The sequence below is a fragment of the Rhincodon typus genome, chromosome 21 (assembly GCF_021869965.1).
Source record: "Rhincodon typus isolate 14 chromosome 21, sRhiTyp1.1, whole genome shotgun sequence".
Classification (NCBI taxonomy): domain Eukaryota; kingdom Metazoa; phylum Chordata; class Chondrichthyes; order Orectolobiformes; family Rhincodontidae; genus Rhincodon; species Rhincodon typus.
In genome coordinates, this window is record NC_063352.1 from 33,334,097 (window position 1) to 33,361,743 (window position 27,647).

At 41.0% G+C, this 27,647-nt stretch overlaps 1 protein-coding gene across 1 annotated transcript in view; it reads right to left on the reverse strand.

Moving 5' to 3' along the window:
* The window catches only part of rgs11 (regulator of G protein signaling 11), a 137,432-nt gene that overhangs the window by 73,900 nt on the left and 35,885 nt on the right, over positions 1 to 27,647 (reverse strand). Inside the window, exons 5-7 of the mRNA XM_020527009.2 lie at positions 20,346 to 20,397; positions 19,175 to 19,233; positions 14,770 to 14,846 (exon numbers count right to left, since the gene is read on the reverse strand). Of these exons, the coding sequence (XP_020382598.1) occupies positions 14,770 to 14,846; positions 19,175 to 19,233; positions 20,346 to 20,397 (188 nt within the window). The remainder of the gene's footprint in view (positions 1 to 14,769; positions 14,847 to 19,174; positions 19,234 to 20,345; positions 20,398 to 27,647) is intronic.

Consider the following 27,647-nt stretch of genomic DNA (forward strand, 5'->3'; position numbering starts at 1 on the left):
TTCCCTCCCATCCTCTGATTCTTCGCCCCTGCCTTCCATTTGAGATTTGGAATCTAAACAATGTTGCATAATGGGTAGCTATTGATCACTGTTCCACCTGTACACTTCCTCTACTTATTCTGCTCTGCTGTAGATGCCTGGCAATGGGTTGGTCCAATCACTGTCAATGCTGTTTTTTTGTAATCTTCTTACTGCCTCCAATAAAGACATATTTGAACAGTGAGGGAAGTTTTCTTCCTCACTGCAAATAACCAAGAGAAAAGGCATCATAGAAAATCAAACATTAAAATTATACAGCATCTTATATGTACTTTGCAAGTAATTAGATAAGCATTAGGAATGGTATACGCCAATGATTCCCAAATCCTTTCGATTGTTCGCAATTCTGAATAGGGGCATACATTCTGTGAAAGCTTTACAGCGAGTTCCTTTTTATAACTGCTCCAGTTATAACCAGGCATTTTACAGGTCATTAGAAAATTCACATTACAGGTGACATATATCCTATAACAATTCTTTACTCACCATTAATGTGATGGATGAACTTGTTTTTGGGCACTTGCAGTTGGGAGAAATAAATTTAAAATAACCTCTCTGCCCAAAACAATTATTTGCTCAGCATCACTCTTCCCAAATCCTCTCCTGGCTCAGTCGCTCAGCAACCCCTTTCTCAAGCCCTCTCCTGAATTGTTCACTCACACAGCAACCCCTCTTCTCAACCCTCCTCCCAACTCAGTTGCTCATCAATCCCCTCTTCCCAACCATGCTCCCTACTCACTCACTCAGTGAGTCACCTTCTCAACCCTTCCTGCTGACGCGTTCAGCAGCTGCATTGCTCACCTCAAACCTACTCAGTCAGAAGTGGCTCTCACCAAACGGCCCCTTCCCCACTCACTCACTTACGCACCCCTCTTTCCTACAATAATGTGGCCCACTCTCGTCACTCATTCATACCTTACTGAGATAGCACCACGAAGGCCTGCCAGGCTGAGGCCAAGACCGTCTCCACCCACATGTTGCCTGACCCAGGGATGAGGCAGGTGCATCTCCCTCTTGGGGGCAGTGTTGCAGCCAGCAGCCAGCTGCTGCTCTCACACCACATGGTGTTGGTGCCTTGCCAACTAGACACAACGGCATCTCAGCAGCAGCAGGCATGGCAGAGCAAATACCTGAGGGTTGAGGAGCAGCAAGCTGTGAGAAAGATGAGTGGCATGGTATTAGCCTAAGAACTAGAGACACTGTTGTGGCAGGATTAAAAACAATATCTTCAAAGCAGACCATTAAGGACATGACAACGAGCAATTGAAATAAAGTGGAAAGTACGTGGAAAACAGGCCCAATGCAAAAACAGCCTGTTTTGACTGAGAGGTGACCACATGTCACTAAACAGTCTGTGAGAACAGTCCTGTTGGGCCGTCACATGGAACCACCTGGAGATGTCTTTCTGTACAATGGAATTTGTCTGGAAAAGTACTGAAAGTGCCTTGGAATGGTGATACAGCATGGAATCTTAGATCCAGGGTAGTACTAATAACAGGGATTTTACCCCATTCATTGGGCTTCACTTCGGGCTAGGATTTGCAATTGTAAGCTGGCAGTGAGACTTGTTGTGTTACAGCTGTCAGACTTTACCTCAGGATGAATTCGTGAATGGTGCCAGGAACCCCGAGTTCTCCAGACCGGACATCGTAAAGTGGGATCCCCAACAGGGTGAAGGGTGTGACACTTGTTGGCAATATGTATTTACTGCTATATATATTATGTATATATTTACTGCTTAATATACATTTACCACTTAATATATAAATTTACTGAATATATTTACTGATTAATATCTGCTATTTAAATATAATGCCTAATAAATGTGTTAATTTGCATCACTTAATCCATAGAGGTTTTTTTGTTACATCCTGCTGAATCCACTCTCGAACCTTAACAGACACCCGCAGTCGGGACCCCAGGAACCATGGTGAGGGAGAAGCAGAGCTCAGAAAAAGGGTCTCACCCCCTAAAATTCTGCAGTGCACAATTAAGAGGGAAGTGCTCTGGGAGACATATGGCATATTCTCGGGTATATGTGTACTTGTGCCCCACTTTAGGACTGCAAGGTAGGCAGTTTTATAAAAGGGAATTACCAAACAATTCCTGAGAGAAATTACAAAGCGAGACAATTGACTCTTTTGGAATATATTTCCAATTGTGTCCTCCACCTTGACATTAAACATTTTGTGACACGCTGTCACTAGAAAATAAATTTATAAGACTTCTCTAGGCCCTGAATAGTACATAAGATCATCAAGAACTTACAATACATTGTAGCCCCATTAGGTCAAAAAGCTAAGCACACTAAGGCCAAAAACAATGTTGTTATCAGGACAGTCTTCCACCCAATGAAGGCCTGACCAATTTTTGGGTATGTCCGACAATGACATAAAACATTTCCTCTCATTTCTATTATTATATTAGATTTTATTACATTAATTCTGTTTGCATTTCTGTGACCTATCTACGTACAGAATTATTCCTGCAAAAACATACTCCCAGCCCACCAAGCTTGCAAGTCATGATGCTCGTAACTTTTCATCAGCTATTTGAAAATTTTCAATTTCCCTTAACTTGACTTCAGAGTTTGGTATCATGTGCAGATATACCAATACCAAAGGGTGCTCTTGTGACCCAGTGGTTATTGTCTGTACCTCTAGGCTAGAGGTCTGTGTTCAGATCCCACCTGCAACAAAGGTGTGTCTTTACAGGTTGATTACAAACTCAAGGTTACCAGAAGTATTTATCTCCATGCTATTCAATTACGGTGCAATTGCGGTAAGATCCGGATGAGGCACCTAGTGGAATTCCTGTGGTATTTGCCCCTAATAGTGCTTTTCCCATGTATCATCACCTTTAGATTTTTACCAATATTTCTACGTGTATCTGGCCTATGTAAAAGCTCCAGATGTGAACTTATGTCAAATTCCGGGCGAACCTTTGTTTTCCAGATATTCCTCACGCACAAATTTAGTTAACCAATGCATTGCCACAAAAACATTCAGTCAACATGAGGTGGTTAACAAGGCTTATCAGGTCATTGGTTGCATGTTATCAGTATTTTGTTACAAATCTAAGCCGAACACCTTCCAAGGTGGCAGTAATTGTTGAGGCAAAGGGAGGTTACAATGTTTGTTTGAGGCCAATCATCACAGCCTGGATGATATCATATCAGGAACTCCCCATGCAACATCCTCCATCTACATCATTGGTCACCTTTCCTCTATCTTAATGTCAGATGTGGAGCAGGATGCTGACAATTCTATAGCTTTCAGTTCCATTTTCAACTCCTTTCATTGTAAAGCAATGAATGCAAGCATAGTGCAGGATCTAATCAATATCTAAGATTGGGATGAGAAATGGTAAGTAAAAACACATGATGTAGCCAGGTCTGAATGGATTTTGGATAAAGACTCAAATAGGGGCTTACTTTCTATCCTATTTGAATATATAAAACAAAGTAATGCCTGAAATGGGCAGAAAATATGCACCTGCACACCATCCATATAAATCTCCATTTTATGTCTACAAAAAAACATGGAGCCTACAAATATCAAGGCCTATGTATTCAATTTAGCTCTTCTAACTATTGGGTCCAGCCATTGCTAATCCATTAGTTTGACATAGGAGACATCTAATGTTCCCCCAAAATATTAACAGTAAATGATGTAATATAAAAAGATATTCAAATACGTATCATTGCAAAGGTGACTTCATGGCTGATGTCTATGCACATGAAATTAGTCTCCCTACTTTTACTGAGTGAAGTCCTTGTGAGTACATGCAACACCGCGCTCTGCTAAAAGAACTGGTATTTGTATTGTGCCTTTTTCAGGATATCCCAAAGAACATCACATCCAAGGAGGCACATTTGTAACACAGGTGGGTAAAATGGCATCCATTTGTGCACATCAAGCTTCCAAATTCAACACTGTGGTTAAGGACTGGGTCAGGATTTTTTGTTGATATTGAATTAGAATTTGTTGAATTAGAAGTCGAATTAGCTTTATTGTCACATGCATATGTGAAAAGTTTATAAGTTGCCACTTATAGCGCCATCTTAGGTACAAAGGTACCTAGGTACAACCTCTTCAGTTACAAGATTAGTTACAGTATAACTAGAGAGGGATAAATATTCACAGGAACAGGCTTGGGAAACTTTCCTGCTCTTCAAGTAAGGCCATGGGACCTTTCAATTTCACTTAAAAAAAGATAAAAGCTTCACTGAAAGATGGAGTCTCTGAAAGAACTGTAATAGAATGTCAGTCAACATCAATTCTATAAATTCTAACTTGAGTATCATCTCTAAATTGTGCAATTGATCGCTACTGTCTTTCAACATAACGGCACTCTGGATTTTGGGATAGTATCACTGAACTGTGATTTCAATAAAATTGTTGTCTACTGTTATGGGTCTTCCACCCACACAATTTCAGCTATTTCAGTTATGAAAGAACTGTTGTCACCCAGGATCACACAAGGCAATTCTACAAGTTTACCAATCAAGAGACAGAGCTGCCGTGATTTATTTCAGGGCTGGTACATCAATCTAAAGATGTGGCTTTCTCTCCAAACTCATGGTATACCCAGATACAAATCCCATCCTGAGACTAGGCAGCAAGGTTCCATTGCTGGTGAGGAGGAGGGAGGAATCAGTTCACTCCCGCTGCAATGTAAGTGGCGAGGGTATCAGAAAAACTATTGATTGGAGCTCAAGGACAAAAGATGGGGAAACATGGGCCAGGAAGCACAAAACATCTTCTCAGGAATTACTAAAAAAAAATTTGAACTTACCAGAATTCTGCTGGACTTCAGATCTAACTAATGAAGTTGAAACTGCAATGTAAGTGGCAAGGGTATCAGAAAAATTATTGATTGGAGCTCAGGGACAAAAGGTGGGGAAACATGGGCAAGGAAGCACAAAACATCCTCTCAGGAATTACTAAAAAAAAAGAATTTGAACTTACGAGAATTCTGCTGGACTTCAGATCTAACTAATGAAGTTGAAACAGCGTGGAATGAAATTATGAGATGCCTGAAAAGCTCAGCAGGTCAGGAAGATCAACATCTGAGGAGAGAAACAGATTTAACATTCACCGAAATGTCGAATGTTTCCACAGATGCTTCCAGATCTGCTGAGCATTTTTCTATTCATTTTGTGGGATGTGGGCATCGCTGACTGGCCAGCATTTACTGTCCATCCCTAGCTGCCCTTGAGAAGGTGGTGGTGAGCTGCTTTCCTCCTGCTGTGGGTTGACCCACAATGCCATTAGGGAGGGAATTCCAGGATTTTGACCCAGTGACAGTGAATGAACGGCGATATATTTCCAAGACAGGATGATGAGTGGCTTGGAGGGGAACTTGAAGGTGATGGTGTTCCCATATATCTGCTGCCGTTGCCCTTCTAGATGAAGTGGTCATGAGTTTGGGAGATGCTGTTTGAGGATCTTTGGTGAATTTCTGCAGTGCATCTTGTAGATAGAACACACTACTGCTACTGAATGTCAGTGGTGGAGGGAGTGAATGCTTGTGGTTGCAGTGCCAATCAAGTGGGCTGCTTTGTTCTGGATGGTGTCAAGCTTCTTGAGTGTTGTTGGGGCTGCAGTCATCCAGGCAAGCGTATTCCATCGCACTCCTGACTTGTGCCTTGTAGATGATGGACTGGCTTTGAGGAGTCAGGAGGTGAGTTACTTGCTGCAGTATTCCTAGCCTATGACCTACTCTTGTAGCCACTGTGTTTATGTGGTGAGTCCAGTTGAGTTTCCGGTTGATGACAACCCCCAGGATGTTGATAGTGGGAGATTCAGCGATGTTAACACTGTTGAATGGTGGTTAGATTGTCTCTCATTGGTGATTGTTATAGCCTGGCATTTGTGTGGTGTGAATGTTACATGCCACTTGTCAACCCAAGCCTGGATATTGTCCAGATCTTATTGCATTTGAACATGGACTGCTTTGGTATCTGAGGAGTTGCGAATGGTGCTGAACAGCAAACTATTTCAGATTTCCAGCATGTTTGTATTTTGTCTTTGAGATTGTGTGGGCATCAGTTGAGTCTGAAAGGGAAGGCACACTCCAGTGATGTGACTGCCAGCTTGGATATTCCCTGATGTGGAATGGGTTGCTGGACATTCCATGTCTGAGTTCAGTGAAGTTTCAGTTGTGGGGACTTAAGACTTGACTGGATGGAGTTTGCCCAGCTCCTGAACGACACGGACAAGGGTAAACTGTAACCAGATCAGGAAAATTAGGTTCTTGATGTTGAGAAAAGGACAGTCTAATTTTCCTGCCAAAGCCTTAAAGGCAAGACTCACTACTAAGCTGCAAGAGGCATCTCATTATTATGCATTCTCACATCATTTATATCCATTCTGCTTTTCTTCGACAAAGTGGAGAGAAACTAGATTGTCACCGATAATTCAATCCAGGCAATTAAGATCTGAGTGGTGGTACCTGGTGGCTTAACACACCATTTTCTCCTTCAAGCCTTCATCTTGCACAGCATTTTCCACATCTCAGGGTAATCCCAAAATCTTCTATAAACATATCAATTGCAAATGGGTGCTAAAACAAGCAGTAGAACCAATTACGGATCAGAAAGGGGACCTAAACATAGAGGCATGAGGCATGGCTGAGGTGTTAAATGAATAGTTTGCATCTGTTTTTACCTTTGAGGCAGATCCTATCTAGGCCATGATGACAAGAGGAAACCCAGTCACCAGAAAATCTAAAATTGGTCAGGAGGAGGCACTGGATACACTGTCAGTGTGTACATTTGATAAGGCAATGGGACTGGATGAGATGTGCACAAGGATAGTGAATGAATTGAAAGTGGAAATTGCAGAGGCACAGCGAATTATCTTTCAATCTTAGATAGTAGGAACTGCAGATGCTGGAGAATCTGAGATAACAAGGTGTAGAGCTGGATGAACACAGCAGGCCAAGCAGCATCATAGGAGCAGGAAGGCTGACGTTTCGGGCCTAGACCCTTCTTCAGAAATGGGGGAGGGGAAGGGGGTTCTGAAATAAATAGGGAGAGAGGGGGAGGCGGATGGAAGATGGATAGAGGAGAAGATAGGTGGAGAGGAGACAGACAGGTCAAAGAGGCAGGGATGGAGCCAGTAAAGGTGAGTGTAGGTGGGGAGGTAGGGAGGAGATAGGTCAGTCCAGGGAGGACGGACAGGTCAAGGGGGTGGGATGAGGTTAGTAGGTAGGAGATGGGAGTGGGGCTTGAGGTGGGAGGAGGGGATAGGTGGGAGGAAGGACAGGTTAGGGAGGCGGGGACAAGCTGGGCTGGTGTACCACCCCACCAACCTCCGGATCCAACGCATCATCCTCCGACACTTCCGCCATCTGCAATCCGACCCCACCACCAAAGACATTTTTCCCTCCCCACCCTTATCTGCTTTCCGGAGGGACCACTCTTTCCGTGACTCCCTTGTCCGCTCCACGCTCCCCTCCAGCCCCACCACACCCGGCACTTTTCCCTGCAACCGCAGGAAGTGCTACACCTGCCCCTACACCTCCCCCATCACCCCCATCCCAGGCCCCAAGATGACTTTCCACATCAAGCAGATGTTCACCTGCACTTCTGCTAATGTGGTACACTGCATCCGCTGTTCCCGTTGTGGCCTCCTCTACATCGGGGAAACCAAGCGGAGGCTCGGGGACCGCTTTGCAGAACACCTACGCTCGGTTCGCACTAAACAACTGCACTTCCCAGTCGCGAACCATTTCAACTCCCCCTCCCGTTCCTCTGACGACATGTCCATCCTGGGCCTCCTGCAGTGCCATAACGATGCCACCCGAAGGTTGCAGGAACAGCAACTCATATTCCGCTTGGGAACCCTGCAGCCCAATGGTATCAATGTGGATTTCACAAGCTTCAAAATCTCCCCTCCCCCTACTGCATCCCAGCTTGTCCCCGCCTCCCTAACCTGTCCTTCCTCCCACCTATCCCCTCCTCCCACCTCAAGCCCCACCCCCATCTCCTACCTACTAACCTCATCCCGCCCCCTTGACCTGTCTATCCTCCCTGGACTGACCTATCCCCTCCCTACCTCCCCACCTACACTCACCTTTACTGGCTCCATCCCTGCCTCTTTGACCTGTCTGTCTCCTCTCCACCTATCTTCTCCTCTATCCATCTTCCATCCGCCTCCCCCTCTCTCCCTATTTATTTCAGAACCCCCTTCCCCTCCCCCATTTCTGAAGAAGGGTCTAGGCCCGAAACGTCAGCCTTCCTGCTCCTCTGATGCTGCTTGGCCTGCTGTGTTCATCCAGCTCTACACCTTGTAATCTTTCAATCTTCCCTGGTTTTGGAAGTGTTGCTGGAGTTGCACTTCTGTTCAAAAAAAGTTGTAAAGATTTCCCTCGCAATTACTGATCAATCAGTTAACTTTGGTGGTGGGGAACCCTATAAAGACAATTATTTGGGATGGGTAGCGTTAATAGTCACATGGGAAAATGTGAATTGATTCCAAAGAGTCAGCATGCATTTGTTAAGGGAAAATCATGTCTGACTGAATGTGCTGGAGTTTTTTGAAGAGGTAACAGGGAAGGTTGATGAGAGGAATGTTATTGATGTGGAATATACAGACTTCGAAAGGGCATTTGATGCAGTTCCACACAACAAACTTGTGAGGAATGTTGAAAGAAAAATACAAATAGTTGGAGAACCTTAGCAGGTCTGGCTGCATCTGTGGAGAGAAAGCAGAGTCAATGTTTCAGGTCCAGTGACCCTTCTTTATTTTCAGATTTCCAGCATTTACATTCTTTGTTTTATGTTTGTGAAGAAAGTTATAAACCATGGAATAAAAGGGACAGTTGCAAAGTGAAAACAAAATTGTCTGTAGGGATAGGAAACAGAGGGTAAATGTTAATAGGTTTTCTTAAAAAATCAGGCTGGACAAAGGTCTGCAAAGGAGTTCCCGAGGAATTGGTATTTGGACGTTTGTATTTCCATATACATATATATAAATGATCTAGATTTTTTGGTGTGCAGGAGACAATTACAATGTTTGTTGACAACACAAAACTTGGGAGATTTTACACTCTGAGGAGGACAGCGTAGAACATCAAATGCACTTTGACATGTTGGTGCAACGGTCGATTAGGTGATAGATGAAGTTAAATGCGGAGAAATGTGAAGTGATAACGATGATCTGGATGGCAAATTCTGACCAGGCTGGCAAGGTCTGATGCTGTGGACTCCTCTGGTGGTCCTGGAGAAAGAGGATGGCCCTCCTCTCCACCACCTGCCAAATTGGACATCCAGCTCCCGTTGGTGAATCAGCTTACCAGCTTCCCTTATTCAACCACGTCCTTTAGAATTGTGCAACAACACACCAGGAGTGGCAATTCCTGCCTGGTGCACAACCAGAACTTAAATATGGCACCAGTGGCATAAATCCCTAAAGGTCCAGGCCTGGTAAGCACTTACGCTGCTCCTAAAGGTGAGATAGCACGAGAGTGAACCATGGGGACACGGTGCAGACATAATGAGCAGAGCAGTGGAGACTTACAGGTGATAACTCATTACAGCTCAAGACAGAACCCTCCAGGAAACTCCTCAAGATTGACAGCCAGCCAATTTTGGATAAAACTCAGCCTATTGTAAAACATCGTCCAAAGAAACTTTTGGGAGAGCTAGTTGGAGCTAAGCAAAAAAAAAAACTTGTTTTGCCTTTTATCTGGATAAAGATAAAATGTAGATCTGTGAGACCATCAAGAAATTTGTTCCTGCATTCCCAGTATAAAGTTCTGAATTCATGGTGTGGGCTCGTTTTAAATGAGCATTTCATTGTTCCCCATTTAAGGGGATAGGACAGGTTGGTGGCAAGGAGGCTGTTGTACTACTTGAGAAAGATCTGGATCAGTGATAGTAAGCAGGCCCTCGAAAGATTTACAGGCTCTACAGACGGTATGAAGATCTCCAGGAAGAGGCTTGTGCGAGAGCCAAGAGTTTAGAGATGCCAAGATGATGTCCTGCAGTCAAGAATATTTTTTCACACAGCTCTGCCTGTGGCTGTGAAAGTTACCATCACTCAATCTGTTTGCCATTGGCTGATTTATAGTAGCCATGAGGATTTTTATATTGGCTACATAAGCTGTAAGTGCCACTATGACATGGCACGAACAGCATGCGTGCGCATGTAGAGGTGCACTATGTCATTCTTGAGTGACCAGGAGCGGTTGCCAGATTCATAGATGGCAGTGCTGGAAGTTCTAAGAAAATAGTTTCAGTAGAAGTGGCCTGTTGTGATCCTCATGATAATCACTGTGCTGTTTCAGCAGCTTCACACCACAAATTAAAACTGCTGGCATGTATATTACAATGCAAGAGATTTGGTGGGCAGCATGGTGGCTCAGTGGTCAGAACTGCTGCCTCACAGTGCCAGAAACCCAGGTTCAATTCCAGCCTCAGGCGACTGTGCGGAGTTTGTGCATTCTCCTTATGTCTGTGTGGGTTTTGTCCACGTGCTCTGGTTTCTGCCCACAATCCAAACATGTCCAGGTTAGGTGGTTTTGCCATGCTAAACTGTCCGTGGTGTCCAGGGATGTGCAGGTTACGTGGATTAGCCATGGAAAATGCAGAGTCACGGAGATAGGGTGGGGTGTCTGGGTCTGGTTGGGATGCTGTTCAGAGGGTCGGTGCAGACTCAATGGGCTGAATGGCCTATTTATGCACCTTAGGGATTCTATGATTATATGACTCCTCTTCTAGCAGAAAACAGTCCCCTTGTTTTACTTTTCTATATGGAAACTGAGGTGTCATGAAGTTCCCCTCCCTGGTGGTTGGGCCTTGCACTATTCCTTTACCACACTTGCCCTGCAATCCAAGGTGGGATCCTTTTCTGTAACTGGGACTCCATGCTTGGGGACTGTAGTTGCTTCAGACTCACCTCTCACCACCTGCTGCTCCCCATCACCACTCCTCACCCAAATACCAGGCACATAGCAGCAGCAGCTGTCCCTAGCATGGCCTCCAGGCTCTGGGAAGGCCCCTTTCACAGACAGACTCCATCTTTGCCTTGTCCCAACCTCCCGCCGTACCTCAATTGGGGTCATGCATTGCTAATGTTGTCACTGTGTGCGGAACGCAGTGAGGTCAGTGGCACATGCTCAGATGCTTTTGCAGGATGTCGCCGTCCGTGTCTGCATACAGGTAGGGGCCATATGACAATCACTTTATTTGACACCCATCTAGTGTGTTTGTGCATGTACTTGTCGAGTGACTGACATCTTTCTTCCAACAGCTAAGGAGCTTATCTTGTTCGGGCACAGTCTCATTATTGTATTCCGTTTCTGGCTTCTCCAAATACAGATGCTTTATGTAGGGCATAGAGACATCACGGCCAGTTGTTACCGTAAACCCCCTCAAGTTTTTTTTAATTGAAGGGGCTTCCACTTCCTGAATTTCAAATCGTATCTGACTATAAACCAAGAACCATTTGCACTTGAGTGATTTGCCATGATTCCTACTATCTCTTCTTCTTTCAACAGCTTCCCCCCAACCCGCCGCTAACCTTCAAGTCTGCCTTCCCATACTCCAGTGTCACAACGATGCCACCCAGAAACTGGAGGAACAGCATCTCATATTCCACCTTGGAAGTCTACAACTCAATGATCTCAACGTGGACTTTACTAGCTTCAAAATCTCCCCACCCCCGACCTCATCCCAAGACCAGCCCCCCTCTCATCCCTGCCTCATTGACCTGTCCGTCTTCTCTCCCACCCTATCCACTCCACTATCTACTTGCTATCACCGCCACCCCCTCTCTATTTATTTCAGAGCCCCATTCCCCTCCCCCATTTCTGAAGAAGGCAGCTTTCCTGCTGCTCTGTTGCTGCCTGGCCTGCTGTGTTCCTCCAGCTCCACAATGTGTTATCTCAGACTCCAGCATTGGCAGTTCTTACTATCTCTGCTCCATTTTTCATCGTGTTCAACGTCAGATTCACTCCTTGTGTGACTTCCGGGACCTGCTCTAGCAATAATGTATCTCCGCTTGCTACAGGTCCTATAAACAACGTCAAGGAGCACAGAGAACTCCAGCAGCAATACATCACAGGCTTTGCACCTATCCCTTCCAACGCAGAATCATAGAATCCCTTCAGTGTGGAAAGAGGCCATTCAACCTTCAAGTTCACACTGACCCACTCTGAACAGCATCCAACCTAGACCCACCCCCTTTACCATTCTCCAGTAACCCTGCATTTATCATGCCTAACCCACCTAGCCTGCACACTACAAACAATTTAGCATAGCCAATACAACTAACCTGCACATCTTTGGACTGGGGGTGGAAACTGGAGTACCCAGTGGAAACCCATGTAGACACAGGGAGAATGTGCAAACGCCACACAGGCAGTTACCCATGGTTGGAATTGAACCCAGGTTCCAGGCACTGTGAGGCAGCAGTGCTAATACTGAGCCACCGGGGTGGCAAGTCTGATTGCACACTTGTGCACTCAACAATGACAGTATAAGTTGTCTGATAGCACTGCTTGAGATGTAGGCAAGCTTTAACCGATGCTACCAAGTGATGAGTTTGAATTGCCTGATGACACATGCATCCAGTGGGCAACAAAGTTAGCACTGGATGCCCACACAGAAATAATTTAAAACAGCAGGAAATAAGAAGTTGCTGTGCTTCTCATATTGCATCAAGCAGGTAATTGTGCAACATAATTCCTGCCCATTTGTTAGGGACTGTTCAATTTATTCCCTCACGTATACTTGATACGGACCATCGTTTTGCCTCGTCTTTTCACTTGCTGTAAAGTTTGTAGTAATCCTTCTATTTTTGTTTTGCTTTCAGTGTAGCATTAAGCAAATCTGCACCTTTTTAGACTGAACATGACACACACACACACACACTTCCAGTTTTTGCTTACAGTGACAACCTTCATTCAATTCCTCCCCAAAGCAATTATAAACGGGGAATACAGTAATTTGGAATTTTGTGTCTTGATGCCTTATTACTATGATGTCATAAGTTGCTGCTTCCTTGTTTTTAAACCAAAAAAACACACAAAATTAAAGAAAACATTCTATCCATCAACAATAAAGGTAACGAGGCTAGTATACTCCCTGCATCAACAAATAAAATAAATGTTGAATTCATTTCTACTCTGACCACGTGATACCCAAGCTGGATCAGCCATCTGTCGCTTTTTGCCCTCATGTCCCATTGGCAAGAGGAAAACTAGGCTGAAAGCAGCAAACAGCAATACAATTGTTGGGGGGGTGGGGTGGGGGGGGGGGGGGGGGTACAGGGTGGCAGCGGGGTGAAGAATAGCTAATTGTCTATAATACAGAACTTGGAGGTATTTATTATATTTACACTGGTATCAATAAATACCAATAGCAATATCATTACAGGATATTTGTGTTCCAATCCTCAGCTATGTAACAGAATCTATTCCCCTTGATGTGACAAAAATCACATTAATTTAACTGTGATTTGAGCCAAACTTTGCAATGCACAGAAGTCTGCAAATAGCAATATTTACATTTAAAACTACTTGGACTGAGGAAGTACAGCAAACATCTTAATTTATGTGTCAGTGATCCTATTGCTTCTTGCTTCAGCAAGCAGCAATCACACAATAGTTTCATCATTTAAAATCCCAGATCCAGCAAAAAAGATAGGAGTGGCTAGTAAATAATTTTCTTACTCTGCTGTAGGGGTACAAAAAGAAAGTCTGAATTCTGATCTGCACCATATTAATATGAAACAACTCACTATTTAAGCATTAGCAGGCAAATCTACTGCCTTTCTTCCTCAGGTACAATTTTCATAATTCTGAAAAATAATCCCCTTAAAAACAGGATTTTCTGCCTAAATGTATTCTCACTTGCTTGGATCAGATTCTGCAATCACATGGTTGTGCAATGCCCAGTTTCTCTAATACAATCCTGCAGAGCAATTTTTAAATTTCTTCTAATGTGCAACCACACATCCCCCACCCCACCCCCTGCTGCCAGTTCTTTTTCCCTTTCACTCTCCTCAGCAGATACGAGAAATCGTGAAAACTATTTGCCAATTTTGACATAACATTATTGCACAGAGCACAGCAAAGTGAACATGTATCACATCTGAATGTATTCTTCACCTTATACAACCACACACATCTAAAAACTTTAGTCTTGAACCAAGACCAATCTATTCTGAATTAGAATAAAAAGTGACAAAATTAAGATTTTCCGTTATTCATAGTTTTAGAGATACATATAGTTAGTGCAACACTAAAAAATTTTTAAAAAATCACTCAGCACAATGATAATTTAAACATGTATATTAGGACTTTACATTTTTGACTTTTTTTTAAACTAATGTAAAGCATACAAAACGTGGTTTATACAAACATATAATATTTTGTTATTGAGTTACGCCCATATAGTTCTGCATCTATTTATAGTGCTACGGATTACCATATGTTCCTTAATTATTCATAGCAATGACATGTTAAACCTGCATGCTAAACACATCTATATAAGCACAACAATAAATCTGTAACTATTTCAGTTTAATGTATTTTGTACAGATTAAACCAGTGGACCTTTACCCTCGTAAAATATAATTACTAAGCTTTTCTACTAGTATTTTTCACAAAATCTGATCTAATAACATAAAAGTAGATAGAACTAATAAAAATATCATTATTTAGAACTATATGTACAGTATAAGCAGGAACAGTATAAAGCATAAGCAGTGGACTAACCTGAGCTGTTCTCTGGCTTGCATTACCACAAAATCCCAAGTATGATTGATCCTCTTGTGCAGTAGATTGTAACTGTCCTGTAGGAATTAAACATTTTGAAAGGGATTTAAAACATTATTTTCTAAATCAAAGCCTGTTTGGATAGAAATGATGCATATGCAGCTGTGTACTGCTTTTGATTTAAATGAAATAGTCCTGGTATTGCTAACAGTGTGATCCTTTGTGAACATGTGCCCAATTACACTGTACAACTAGAATGCAAAGGGAGGTTACTCAACATTATGAACACGTCCTTCTCTAGAGAGCTTAGGATAGGCTTGCAGCTTGTTTCCAGAAGATAAGGTACAGTTAAAAAAGAGACAGGAATTCCCTAGAGCGATAAAACAGTTGGCAAAAGTTGAAGTGACCTATTTTGTTTTATATGTAAATGTATTCTCATTACCATAATAACATAACAAATGAATAGCCAGAGAAATAAATTAAATTGTTATTTACATTACTAGTAGAAATTCCAGGACTCTACACTTTGCTCACACTTTAGTTTAATATTCAATTCAGTTTTTGAATAAATATACTCAGAGGTAATTTTATACTATTGTGTGGCTGGCACTGAACCTCCCCTCTGGGAGCTCAGATCGGAAATTCAAGCACATACTATACACAATTTCTTTTGTACCACGTGCCCAAATCTCTGAGATACACAACAGACAAGCAATGTTCATCGGAAAATTACTTCTATTAATTCAGGTTTACAGTAATCAGCAACGGCTCTATACTCTGTTCAGGTAATAAATAAGATGTAGGCATTTCCGGTCATTTTAGTCACACTCTAGCTCTCTGCTACACAATAACTGTACACTCTGATGGCTATTACCTATTAGATCGACACTTATGGCCAGAACAAAACCCAAAACTGCCAAATTCTAACATTCAATTAGCAACGAAAATGCAACGATACTTTGAAAGTTAGTTGAACTGCGAGGTAGTTTCAGGCAAACCTTTATTGAATATGCTGCCATATTCACTCCTTGGCACCTCTTGTTAGAGATGTGGATGTAAGGTGCAAGGCAAAGGAGTTTGAGCAGGTAGATGGTAATAGAGAAGATACGCTTTCCATGATAATACTGATGTTGTGAGCATTTCTGGTAGAGCTGAGTGAGGCACATGTCGGGCCTGATGATGCAACGGTGAGCCAGTTATTCACCAGGTACATTCCTTTTGATAACTTTCAGACTTCAGCAAGTGAAGTTGGGGACCATTCCAATGAGACAGGGATGGAGAATAATATAAATATTGTTTGGAGATGAGGGTATTGAAAGTAATATCAATGCAAAGAAATACATTGTTATGAGGCAGAAGGAGGTTGTTTGGCCCATCATGTCTGTATCAGCTCTCTGAATGATCATAATGATTCAATGACATTCTCCTGCCTTTTCCTCTAAAGCCTTATATTCATTTCCATGTAAATAGTGATCTAATATCCTCCTGAATGCCCCAACTGAACCTTCCTCCACCATATGTCCAGACAGTGTGTTGTAGATTTTAATTACTCGCAGTGTTTTCTCACATCAATTTATTTCTTTTGAAATGACCTAATATCCGAGCTCTCTTGTTCTCGATCCTTTTATCAAAGTGGTTAGATTCTCCCTGTCTACTCTATCCAACCTCATTTTGATTTTGCAAACTTCTATCAAATCTCCTCTCGGCCTTCTTCCACGGAAAACACTCCGATTTTCTCCAATCTTTCTTCATAACTAAGCTTTTCATTCCTGGAATCATTTTCTTAAATCTCCAAAGCATCCACAGATGTGTCCCTTCAACTGCACACAATACTCCAGATAAGGTTCACCCAGTATTTTATACAGGCTCAGCATATCTTCCTTTCTCCTGTACTCTGTGACCCATGAATAAAGTCTAGGGTACTGTATACTTTGTTAATTGCTCCTTCCACTTTTAGTGACTTATACATTCAGGCCTCTCTACTCCTTTACACCTTCTACAGTAGCATTTTATATTATATTTTCATGTTCCTTCTCTTAAAGTAAATCACCTCAAGTTCTCCACATTGAACTTCATCTGCCACCTCTCTACACACTCCACCAACATGTCAACATCCTTTACACCATCCTTCTGACAGTTTACAATGCTTCTGAGTTTTGTAGCATCTGCAAATTTAGAAATTGTCTCCTGCAAACAAGGATTTATATCATTAACATATATCTGGAAAAGGAAAGAGCAATATACTGACCCTTGGGGAACTCCATTACAAACCTTGGCCTAGCAAAACAATCTCTCTTTATTCCATGAGCTCTAAGTTTGCCACACAACAGACTTGTGCGAAATGTATCAAGCACCTTTTGGAAGTCCACATATACCACATCAACAGCCCTGATCAACTCCAGCAAATTAATTGAACACATTTTTTCCTCAAGAAATTCTTGCTGGCTCTTGCTTATTAACTAACATTTTTCAATGTGACTATTCATTTTATTCTGAATAATTGTTTCAAGAGGCTTCCACATCATAAAGTTATACTGACCAGTCTGTAACTGCTGGGCTAATTCTTACAACCTTTTTTGAACAAGGCTGTTACATTTGCAATTTTCCAATCCTCTGGCACTCTTCTCTGATGCTATATACCACAAAAACAAAATATAAGATCTATGATGTGTCAGAGTGTCTGCCCAATAGATCTAATTTTCCATACAACCTACTGCAAAGTGTGGCTTTCCAATACTTTCAAAGTTGTGAACATCACATCACAGAAGGAATTATCTTTAGAAAGATTTAACATAATTCTCATATAATGTTGGTTTTCCCTTTGAATTAGAATTCTTGTGAACTGTCCTCATGAAACAAAATGTGTCTTTTCTCAGCAATATTTCTTAAATGTTAAAATACCAGAGGCTAAAGAAGACTGGGAGTTTATTATCAGTGCCTCTGCAATTTCCACACTCATCTCTCCTTCAATATTTTTGGTTGCATCTCATTCATTCAATGTCTTATCAATTTTAAGCACTGACAGCCTATCCAATACCTCCTCCCTACCAATTTTAAACAGTCCTAATGACTGAGCTTCCCTCTCTGTCACCATGGTCTGGTCAGTATCTCCTTCCTTAGTAAAGATCAATGCAAAGTATTCATATTACACCTTAGCCATGTCTCTTGCCTCCATGTGTAAATCCCATTTTTGATCCCTAATCAGCCCTACAATTCACCTACCACCTGTTGCTGTGTATGTACCGATAGAAGATTTTGGGATATTCATTTATGTTAGTGGCTAGTCTTTTGTCATAACACTGAACACTATAGTGCTCTTCTTAACCAATACTGCCACCCTTCCTCGTTTTTCCCTTTCCTATTTTTTTCTCTATACCTTGTAACCACAAATATTTAACACACAGTCCAGTCCTTCATTGAGTATGTCTCTGTCATATCCCTGGATAACTCACCAGTTGTACTGACTGTAGTGTACACATACAGTGTAATCTGATTTAGTTAGACTCAATTTCTTTCTTACCTTCTGCAGTTCTACCTTTTGACTTATTATTCTCTATTCTAATGTCATCTGCCTCTTCCAGTGTTTTGTGCATCCTAATATTACTCTCTGATATAATTTCCTGGTTCCCATACCCTTGCTGAACTTGTTTAGAGTCCCTCAACAAATAAACTAAAACTTAATCAAGGTAAAGGAAGATCCAATTAAACATATTATTAAAAGATTTCAGTTCCATGATTTAACTCACAACGGGGCAGTCATGTTGCAAATAAATGTGATTGGAAGAAATGGCTAGGCTAATTAACATTAGATTGTTTTATCACTAACAGACCTCTGAGGTACATAATAAATACACAATTTAGGAGCTTAGAGGTGTGATACTCTTGCAGTACTTTAAAAATAGTCTTAAAAATATAAAAAAGAGCTAATGTCTAGTGAGCTCAAAGGAAGCTGTTTCTCCCTCCTACAGGCTTGGAAAGCTTTTTCCTTTAATGTATATGTGCCTGACTGATCATAGAGAATAGCTTTTAGATAAAGACAGCAGAGTGTAACACAATAGTTATACATTATGATTTTAGTGACCTAATTTCAGGACAACATCTGTTAACTGTACTCATTTCCATGTAAAATTGCCATTTAGAGCACAGCAGGTTAACTGTGTTTCTGCTTCAACTCAACAAAAACTTATCTATAAGCAATATTTTGAATGATATTCATTTTTGATTTATTTTTCAACATGTATCTAATTTTCCTGATTTATAACAGCTTCAATTATTCCACACCATTGGGATTTTTTGAATAGTTAACAAAATTGTGACAACAGCTACAGATATAGAAAAAACACAAATATTTGTGACAGATAAAACGCTGCTGTTCAAATTCAAGTTAAGGAAAATGTTTTCTTACCTTCTCGTAGTCAACTAAGTCTCCCTGCCCCCTTATGTTCTTCTTAGTCAAATAAATAGCTAAAGAGCAAAAGATTCACAAGATATAATGCTGTAGCTTAGAGAATTGAAAGTGTTACTCTTCGCTAATGTTATATACCACAAAAACAAAACATAAGATCTATTATGTGTCAGAGTGTCTGCCCAATAGATTTAATTTTCCATACAACCTACTGCAAAGTGTGGCTTTACAAAACTTTCAAAGTTGTGAACATCACATCACAGAACATAGAACATAGAACATAGAACTGCACAGCACAGTACAGGCCCTTCGGCCCACAATGTTGTGCCAAACTTTTACCCTAAACCTAAGGTCTAACTAACCTCTACCCCTACCTTATACTATTATCCATATGCCTATCTAATAGCCGCTTAAATGCCCCTAATGAGGCCGACTTCACTACCCTCTCTAGCAATGCATTCCACGCCCCTACCACTCTCTGAGTAAAGAACCTACCTCTGACGTCTCCCCTATATCTACCTCCACTCACTTTAAAACTATGCCCCCTCGTAATAGCTACCTCCACCTAGGAAAAAGTCTCTGGCTGTCCACTCTATCTATACCTCTGATCATTTTGTACACCTCTATCAAGTCACCTCTCATTCTTTGTCATTCTAGGAATTATCTTTAGAAAGATTTAACATAATTCTCATATAATGTTGGTTTTCCCTTTGAATTAGAATTCTTGTGAACTGTCCTCATGAAACAAAATGTGTCTTTTCTCAGCAATATTTCTTAAATGTTAAAATACCTTATTTTAATTGAGAAATACTTGACGATCAGAATATACCTTTTAGAAACTGAATGGACCTTGATTTTTCCTGTTCAATTTTATGTTGTATCCTACTCAATAAAGGATATATATATCTATACATCTATCTTTGAAAAATGCTGCATGCTTAGATTTGAATCCTAAAATTTCTTTCCCCAAATCTCTTTTATTGTTCAATGTCACCTTCTGTCCATAGAAAGCATTTCCTTTACTTAAATGAAGCATACTACATAAATGCAAGCTATTGTTGAAAGCGTACTTCAAAACTGTAACAAATAAACATTAGCTGAAAAGGTAAGCTTTAAACTTCTGTTACAAATACATCTGTTACATTTAGTTACAAATTGAATGCACACTTACCATAATCAAGTTCTGTTGCCGGCCATTTATACGAAGTCCAGAAGTAAGGGGTCTAGAAAGATGGGACAGGAAATAGATTACTTATAATTTTTAAAATTTATTCATTCATGGTATGAGGATGTTGCTGGCTAAGCAGCATTTATTGCCCATCCCTAATTGTCCAGATGGCAGTTAAGAGTCAACCACATTGCTGTGGGCTTGGAGGCACATTTAGACCAGACCAGGTAGGGACAGCAGATTCCTTCCCTAAAGGACATGAATGAAACAGCTGGGTTTTTCCCCAACAATCAGCAATGGGTTCATGGTTTTCATTAGACTCTTAATTCCAGATATTTATTGAATTCAAATTCCAACATCTGTCATGGCAGGATTTGAACCCAGGTCCCAAGAATGTTATCTGGGTCTCTGGATTAACAATCCAGAGATAATACCACTAGGCCATCACCTCCCCCTAAATGAAACCTATAGTAATCTCATAAGATTTTAGTACAGTTGGGTGTTTTCATATTTAGCCATTCTTTGTTTCCTTCCAAATGACAATTTTGCTCGATAATGCCTGTGCCAGTATCCAATAGCTTGTGGTGCCTTATCACATGTTTAGTGACGCCATACCTGAAAACCTGTGTTTGCCCTTAACATAGATTGAAAAATAAATCAATTTATATAAAGTTGGGTGTTCCATTGGGTTTATCTGATATCCACAGTGACAGTGGTCAGGATACAAACTAATGTGCATCAGTTTTCTATTACACTACTATCACTCAATCGGCACATAAATGTTAAGATACAAAAACATTTCTATATTGTATAATAAATCAACCTGATCAAATTACATAACTGTCCCACCCCTCTGGAGTCAGCACCACAGTGCTATTGTCCTGCTTCAAATCATGATCATATTTCAGGTCAACCATGAAGGAGGTATTAAAATATTTAGTGGCTTTCTTACACAATTGACTATATTTCCAACTAATGGCAAGATCACCCACTATTCCATTTTATTTTCACAGAAGCAAGGAATATATCCAATGTAATTGTAAGAATATAAACAACAAGGAAGTTTTAGTGCATTATTATAGCACAATGTGAATGGTTGTGCATATGAAAAGGTGACAGGATTAAACATCACAGACTGCAATTTAATACACTATTACAATTGAAAGTAGCATAGCATGGAAGGCACAGATCATTTAGTTTTTTTTACTAACAGGGACACTAACTAACAATCTCTATACGTATATTTTGGCAGCAGTTGGTTACCTTAAACACCATAACAGTTAAATTTATAGCTTCAAATAGACCATTACATCTAGTGAGTGGAACTGCGTTATAGTATGCTTCTTGGTAAACAGTCACATGTATATATGGGGGTTTTCTTCAATTTATCATAGACAAATGAGTTCTAGCGAACATTAACATTATTTGGTCATACCCCAGAGAAATACTTTTTTTACTAACTCCTGGTTCCATCGGATTACTGGCACAATGCCATGCAACACTTTCTTAACTAGTAAAACACAAAATGGTTGCTTTAATTGTATAACTGTATTTTGGAATAATACTCTCCTTTGGGAGCACCACCAGTCACAAACTACAGAAGGAACTAGTGCTAATTTTGCGCTGTTGGTATTCCTCCGAGAAGTGGATTTTCGTGCAAAGGCAGACTGATCTATTCCAAAATAACACAAATAAACAAGCTTCCGTGATGGCTGAGTGAATAAACACAATAGCCAACGTGGTACTGAACCATACAGACAGAGGATACTCTACTGAAACCGCTATGTGGTTGTGGGACTGAGGGGTGGGGGGAGCATGAGAAAAGCAACATGGATTCATTATCTAAGCATCAAAACAATTCACTGATTTATTGTGTTTTGAATCATATTCAACACTTACAATACTTTTGGAATTTTGATCTGTCATTTATTTTCAATGCTAGTCTGCACTGTCTACATATTACTGAAGTTGAGGACTCAGTTCGGTGTTCTTATTTCAGAATCAAGACAGCAGTCTAAAACAAATATGACAAAACATGTAAAATTGTGTGAGGTAAGTTACTGGAGCTCACAGACAGACACCTTCCATAAAACTCCCCAAAATTGGCATTTAGCAGATCTTTGGTAAAATGCAGCTCTGTGAGTCAATGTTTCTCCTCAATTAAAACCTGACATTAACTAGCAAGGTTCTCTGGTCCCACTACCTTTACAAAGTTTGTCTGAAGAACCTCACATTTTTCTTTTGATCCATCACCCCAACACGGCAACTTTGCAAAGGTATTAAGAGCAATGTCACAGAACCTTGCAGCATGCAGTCTCCCTGTCGTGCCATCATTCACGTATCTTCCTTTTGCAGACATTCTTGTGCAAATGTTTCCAATTTCTGATCCAGGCAGAATGCAACTTGTGTTTAAATGTTACATGTTAGGGCATGACCTTATGTTCCTATTGAGGCATCTAAATATTCAACAAAATATTTAGTGCTGGACTACACAACTACCATGAAAAGAAAGTGGTATAGTCGACTGGTAATCCAGAGGCTCAGGCTCATAATTGGACGACACGGGTTCAAGTCTCACCAGCGCAGCTGGTGGAATTTAAGTTCAATTAATATTCCTGGAATTCAAATCTAGTTCTGGTAGTGGTCACCATGATACTATCATTAATTGTTGTAAAACCCTATCTACTCATGAGTAACATGCAGGGAAGGAAATCTACTGTTTTAAGTGTGTCTCCATAGCCACAGGCATGTGGTTGACTCTTAACTGTCCTCTAAAATAGCCCATCAAGCCACTCAGCTCAAGAATAATTAGGCATGAGCAACTAATGCTGGCCTTGCCAAGGATGCCCACATACCATGAAAAAATTAAAAGAAAATTTAGCAGACAACTTGAAGTTGGCACACTGGCTGCATCAGAAACAATGAGCATGTTTTAATCCAGCGTTGTGATTCTGAATGTCCATTTTGGAGACATATCCAGTTAGTTGAAGATGCCAATTTTGAGCAGCTGATGGTGAACATGCTGGAGAACCTGCAGGAGATGCAGGAAACTTTGTTTCTCATTCAGAAGAAGTTCAATTTAGCTGCTCTGAAACTTCGCTTCAATATGCCAAATGTGTAGGGAGATAACAGGTGTAAGAATAATAGGCTTGTAATAGTAGGGGATTTTAACTTGCCAAACATAGACTGGGACTGCCAAAATGTTAAGAGCTTGGATAGGGAGGAATTTGTTAAATGTGTTCAGGGAAACTTTCTCAATCACTATATAGATGGCTCTACTACAGAAAGGGTAAAACCCGTCCTCCTCTTGGGAAATAAGGCAGGGCAAATGACTGAGGTGTTCGTGGGGAAGCACTTTGGGACCAGGGACCATAGTTCTATTTGTTTTAAAATAGCTATGGAAAAGAATTAGCCTAGTCCAGAAGTTAAAGTTCCAAACTGGGCAAGGCCAATTTTGATGGCATCAGCCAGGAACTTCCAAAAGTTGATTGGGGAAGGCTGTTCACAGGTAAAGGGACATCTGGCAAGTGGGAGGCTTTCAAAAGCGAGTTAACGAGTTCAGGACCAGCATGTTCATGTTAGTGTGAACGGCAAGGCTGGCAGGAGGAGGGAACACTGGATGACAAGAGAAATTGAGGCTATGGTCAAGGAAAAGAAGGAAGCATATGCAAGGTATAGACAGCTGGGATCACTTGAATCTCTTGAGGAGTGTAGGGAGCGTAGAAATACACGTAAGAGGGAAATCAGGAGGGAAAAAAGAAGACCTGAGATAGCTTTGGTTGAGAGGGTTAAGGAGAATCCAAAGAAACTATACAAGTATACTAAGGGCAAATGTATAGCTAGGGAGAGAATAGGGTCCCTTAAAGATCAATGAAGCCATTTTTGTGTGGAACCACAGGAGATGGGTGAGATCCAAAACGAGTATTTCTCGTCAGTATTTACTGTGGTGAAAGACATGGAAGCTAGGGAATTTGGGGAAATAAATAGTGATGTCTTGAAAACAATCCACATTATAGAAGAGGAAGTGCTGCAGGTCTTAAAATGCATAAAGGTAGGTAAATCCCTAGGACCTGATCAAGTGTATTCCAGGATATTGCGGGAAGCTAGGGAAGAAATTGCAAGACCCTTAGCAGAGATATTTGTATCACTGGCAGCCACAGGCAAGATGCCAGAAGCCTGGAGGGTGGTTAATGTTATGCCATTATTTACAGAAGGCTGCAAGGTAAAGCCAGGGAACTATAGACTAGTGAGCAGGAGTTGTTAAACGGGATTCTGAGGGACAGGATTTATATGCATTTGGAAAGGCAAGGATGAATTAGGGATTGTCAGCATGGCTGTGTGTGTGGGAAGTCATGTCTCATAAATTTGGCTGAGGCATTTGAAGAGGTGACTAAGACAATAGATGAAGGCAGACTCACAGATGTTGTCTACATAGACTTTAGCAAGGCCTTTGACAAGGTTCCACTTGGTAGACTGGTTAGTAAGATCACATGGGATCCAGGGAGAGGTATCCATATGGATTCAAAATTGGCTTTACAGTAGGAGACAAAGGGTATGGTAGAGGGCTGTTGTTTAGATTGAGGCCTGCGACCATTGGTGTACCACAAGAATAAGTGCTGGGTCTACCATTGTTCATCATTTATATAAACGATTTGAATGAAAATATAGGAGGTATGGTTAACAAGTTTGTGGATGACACCAAAATTGATGGTATAGTGGACAATGAAGATGGTTATCTAACAGTATGGTAGGATCTTATTCAGCTTCCAGAATGAGCTTCCAGAGGAAATAGTGGATTTGAGTACAGTCACAAATTTTAAAAGACACTTGGATAAGTACATAAATAAGAAATGTTTGGAGGAATGTGGGCCAAGTGCATGCAGGTGGGCTAGTTTAGTTTGGATTATAGTTGACACGGACTGGTTGGACCGAATGGTCTGTTTTTGTGTTGTATGACTCTATGACTCTATAATTGGGCCATCGGGCTGAGGAATGCAGATGGAGCTTAATTTAAGTAAATGTGAAGTGTTGCATTTTGGTAAGGCAAACCAGGGCAGGACTTACACAGTTTACGATAGGGCCCTGGGAGTATTGTCAAACAGGGAGACCTAGGGGTGCAGGTACATAGTTCCTTGAAAGTGGCACCACAACTGAGAAATGGGTGGTGAAGAAGGCGTTTGGCATGCTTGCCTTCAATGGTCAGAGCATTGTGTATAGGAGATGGAATGCCATGTTGCAGCTCTACAAGATTTGGTAAGGTCACAGTTGGGGAGTACTGGATACAATTCTAGTTGCCCTGCCATAGGAAGGATGTTATTAAATTGGAAAGGGTGCAAAAAAGAATTACAAGGATGTTACCCAGATTGGAAACTTCGAGTTATAAAGAGAGGCTGCATAGCCTGGGACTTCTTTCCCGGCAGGTAGGAGGCTGAGGGGTGACCTTATAGAGGTTTATGAAATCACAAGGGGCATGGATAGGGTGAATAGCTATGGTCTTTTGCCCAAGGTAGGGGAGTCCAAAACTAGAGGGCACAGGTTTAAGGTGAGAGGGGAAAGATTTAAAAGGGACCAGAGTGGCAACATTTTCATGCAGAGTGTGGTGTGTATATGTAATGGGCTGCTGGAGGAAACAGTCAAGACTGGTACAGTTACAAAATTTAAAAGACATTTGGATAGGTACATGGTTAGGAAAGGTTTAAAGGGATATGGGCCAAATGCAGGCAAATGAGACTATTTCAGTTTAGGAAACCTGGTCTGCATGGTTGAGTTGGGCCAAAGAGCTGGTCTCCATACTGTATGACTCCATGACTCTATTGTCAAAGATATAATGCTTAAACCAGCAATTATTTGCATATTGCAGCATGTCCTCATCTAAGCTAGTGGCGAAGAACACCCTATCCAGGATCCAGAAAGTGCATTTAGGGAAATGAACCTGTGGGATAGATATGGCCTTCTGCAAATTGCTCACTTTACGCACAGTGCTCTTCACATGCACTGTGTTTGATCAGCTTGGTTGATTATTCACTTCTTCTGGCTGTTTCTCCAGTAAGGCAAGAATTCAAAATTGGCTGACATGGTAGGCAGTCAGAATAAGAGCAAAATACACCAAAAGTAAAGTGAAGTAAAAGGCAGTCTGAAAGCTCACAACAGTCTTGGAAATCCATTAATCAAAATAGCACATGAAACTAATGATAGTGTGCCAGCAGCTATATGCCCTTTTAAATTCAGCTTTTAGTCATATCAGTCAGTTTATGAACCCAATCCCACAAGGCTTTATTCAGCAGGACTTTTATCCATCAATTTGTTAGTACTGTTTTGGACTCAGGCCAAATATGCAATCAAGTGCTTGCAGGCTTTTGCAGCATTGAAAGTTTACGTGGTTTTAAACATCAATTTTAAACATCATCCAGAATGACCAGAGTACAAGTGATGTATTTCAGTTATTTACATTTAGTTGTGATATGCCCAGCATGAAAATTCAAAGCAACATCACCAAACAGGCAGATTGAAATTACTTAAATTTCCTCCCCAGGTTATATGCAAAGAATTGGACAAATGATCAACTCAAATGTGATCAAATGTTGATTTCTTTGTGTCTTTTACTTAAATATATTAGAATGATATGCAACTGAGAAGTAAATTCTGAATCTTAGAAATGACTGCAGTTTCATACAAACGTTACATTCACAGGCAAGTACTAATCCTCACTACTGTTAAGCTGTTCAGTTACAAAGAGTGACACAGTTCCTCAGCACGTCATGCTTCAAGTGACCCAAGTAAAGATGAAGTCTGAGACCTTTTTACCCTCAAGTCACGTGCCATGATAAAATAAGAATATCACAAGCATGTTCCTGAAAGGCATACTGCCATAGGAATGATAGACATAACATTTTCTGTATTTGACTGAACATTAATTTTGTTCAATAAATATTTATACATGATGAAATTCTGTTTTTTATATTATAGCAGATTAAAGCTGTGCTTTCTTTTTATCTAGAAGTCCATCGTTGTACCGTGAATTATTTTATGTAAAAATCAGAAAGCATTCTGACATATATTGATATATAGAGATAACAAGGTGTAGAGCTGGAGGGGAGAAAAGGGGAGGGGTCTGGGCCCGAAACGTCAGCCTTCCTGCTCCTCTGATGCTGCTTGGCCTGCTGTGTTCATCCAGCTCTACACCTTGTTATCTCAGATTCTCCAGCATCTGCAGTTCCTACTAAGTCTGAAACAATATATTGATATATGTTCATTACCTGACAGGTAAAGGCAATGGCACAATTTTTCTTTTTGTAAAGTTATTAA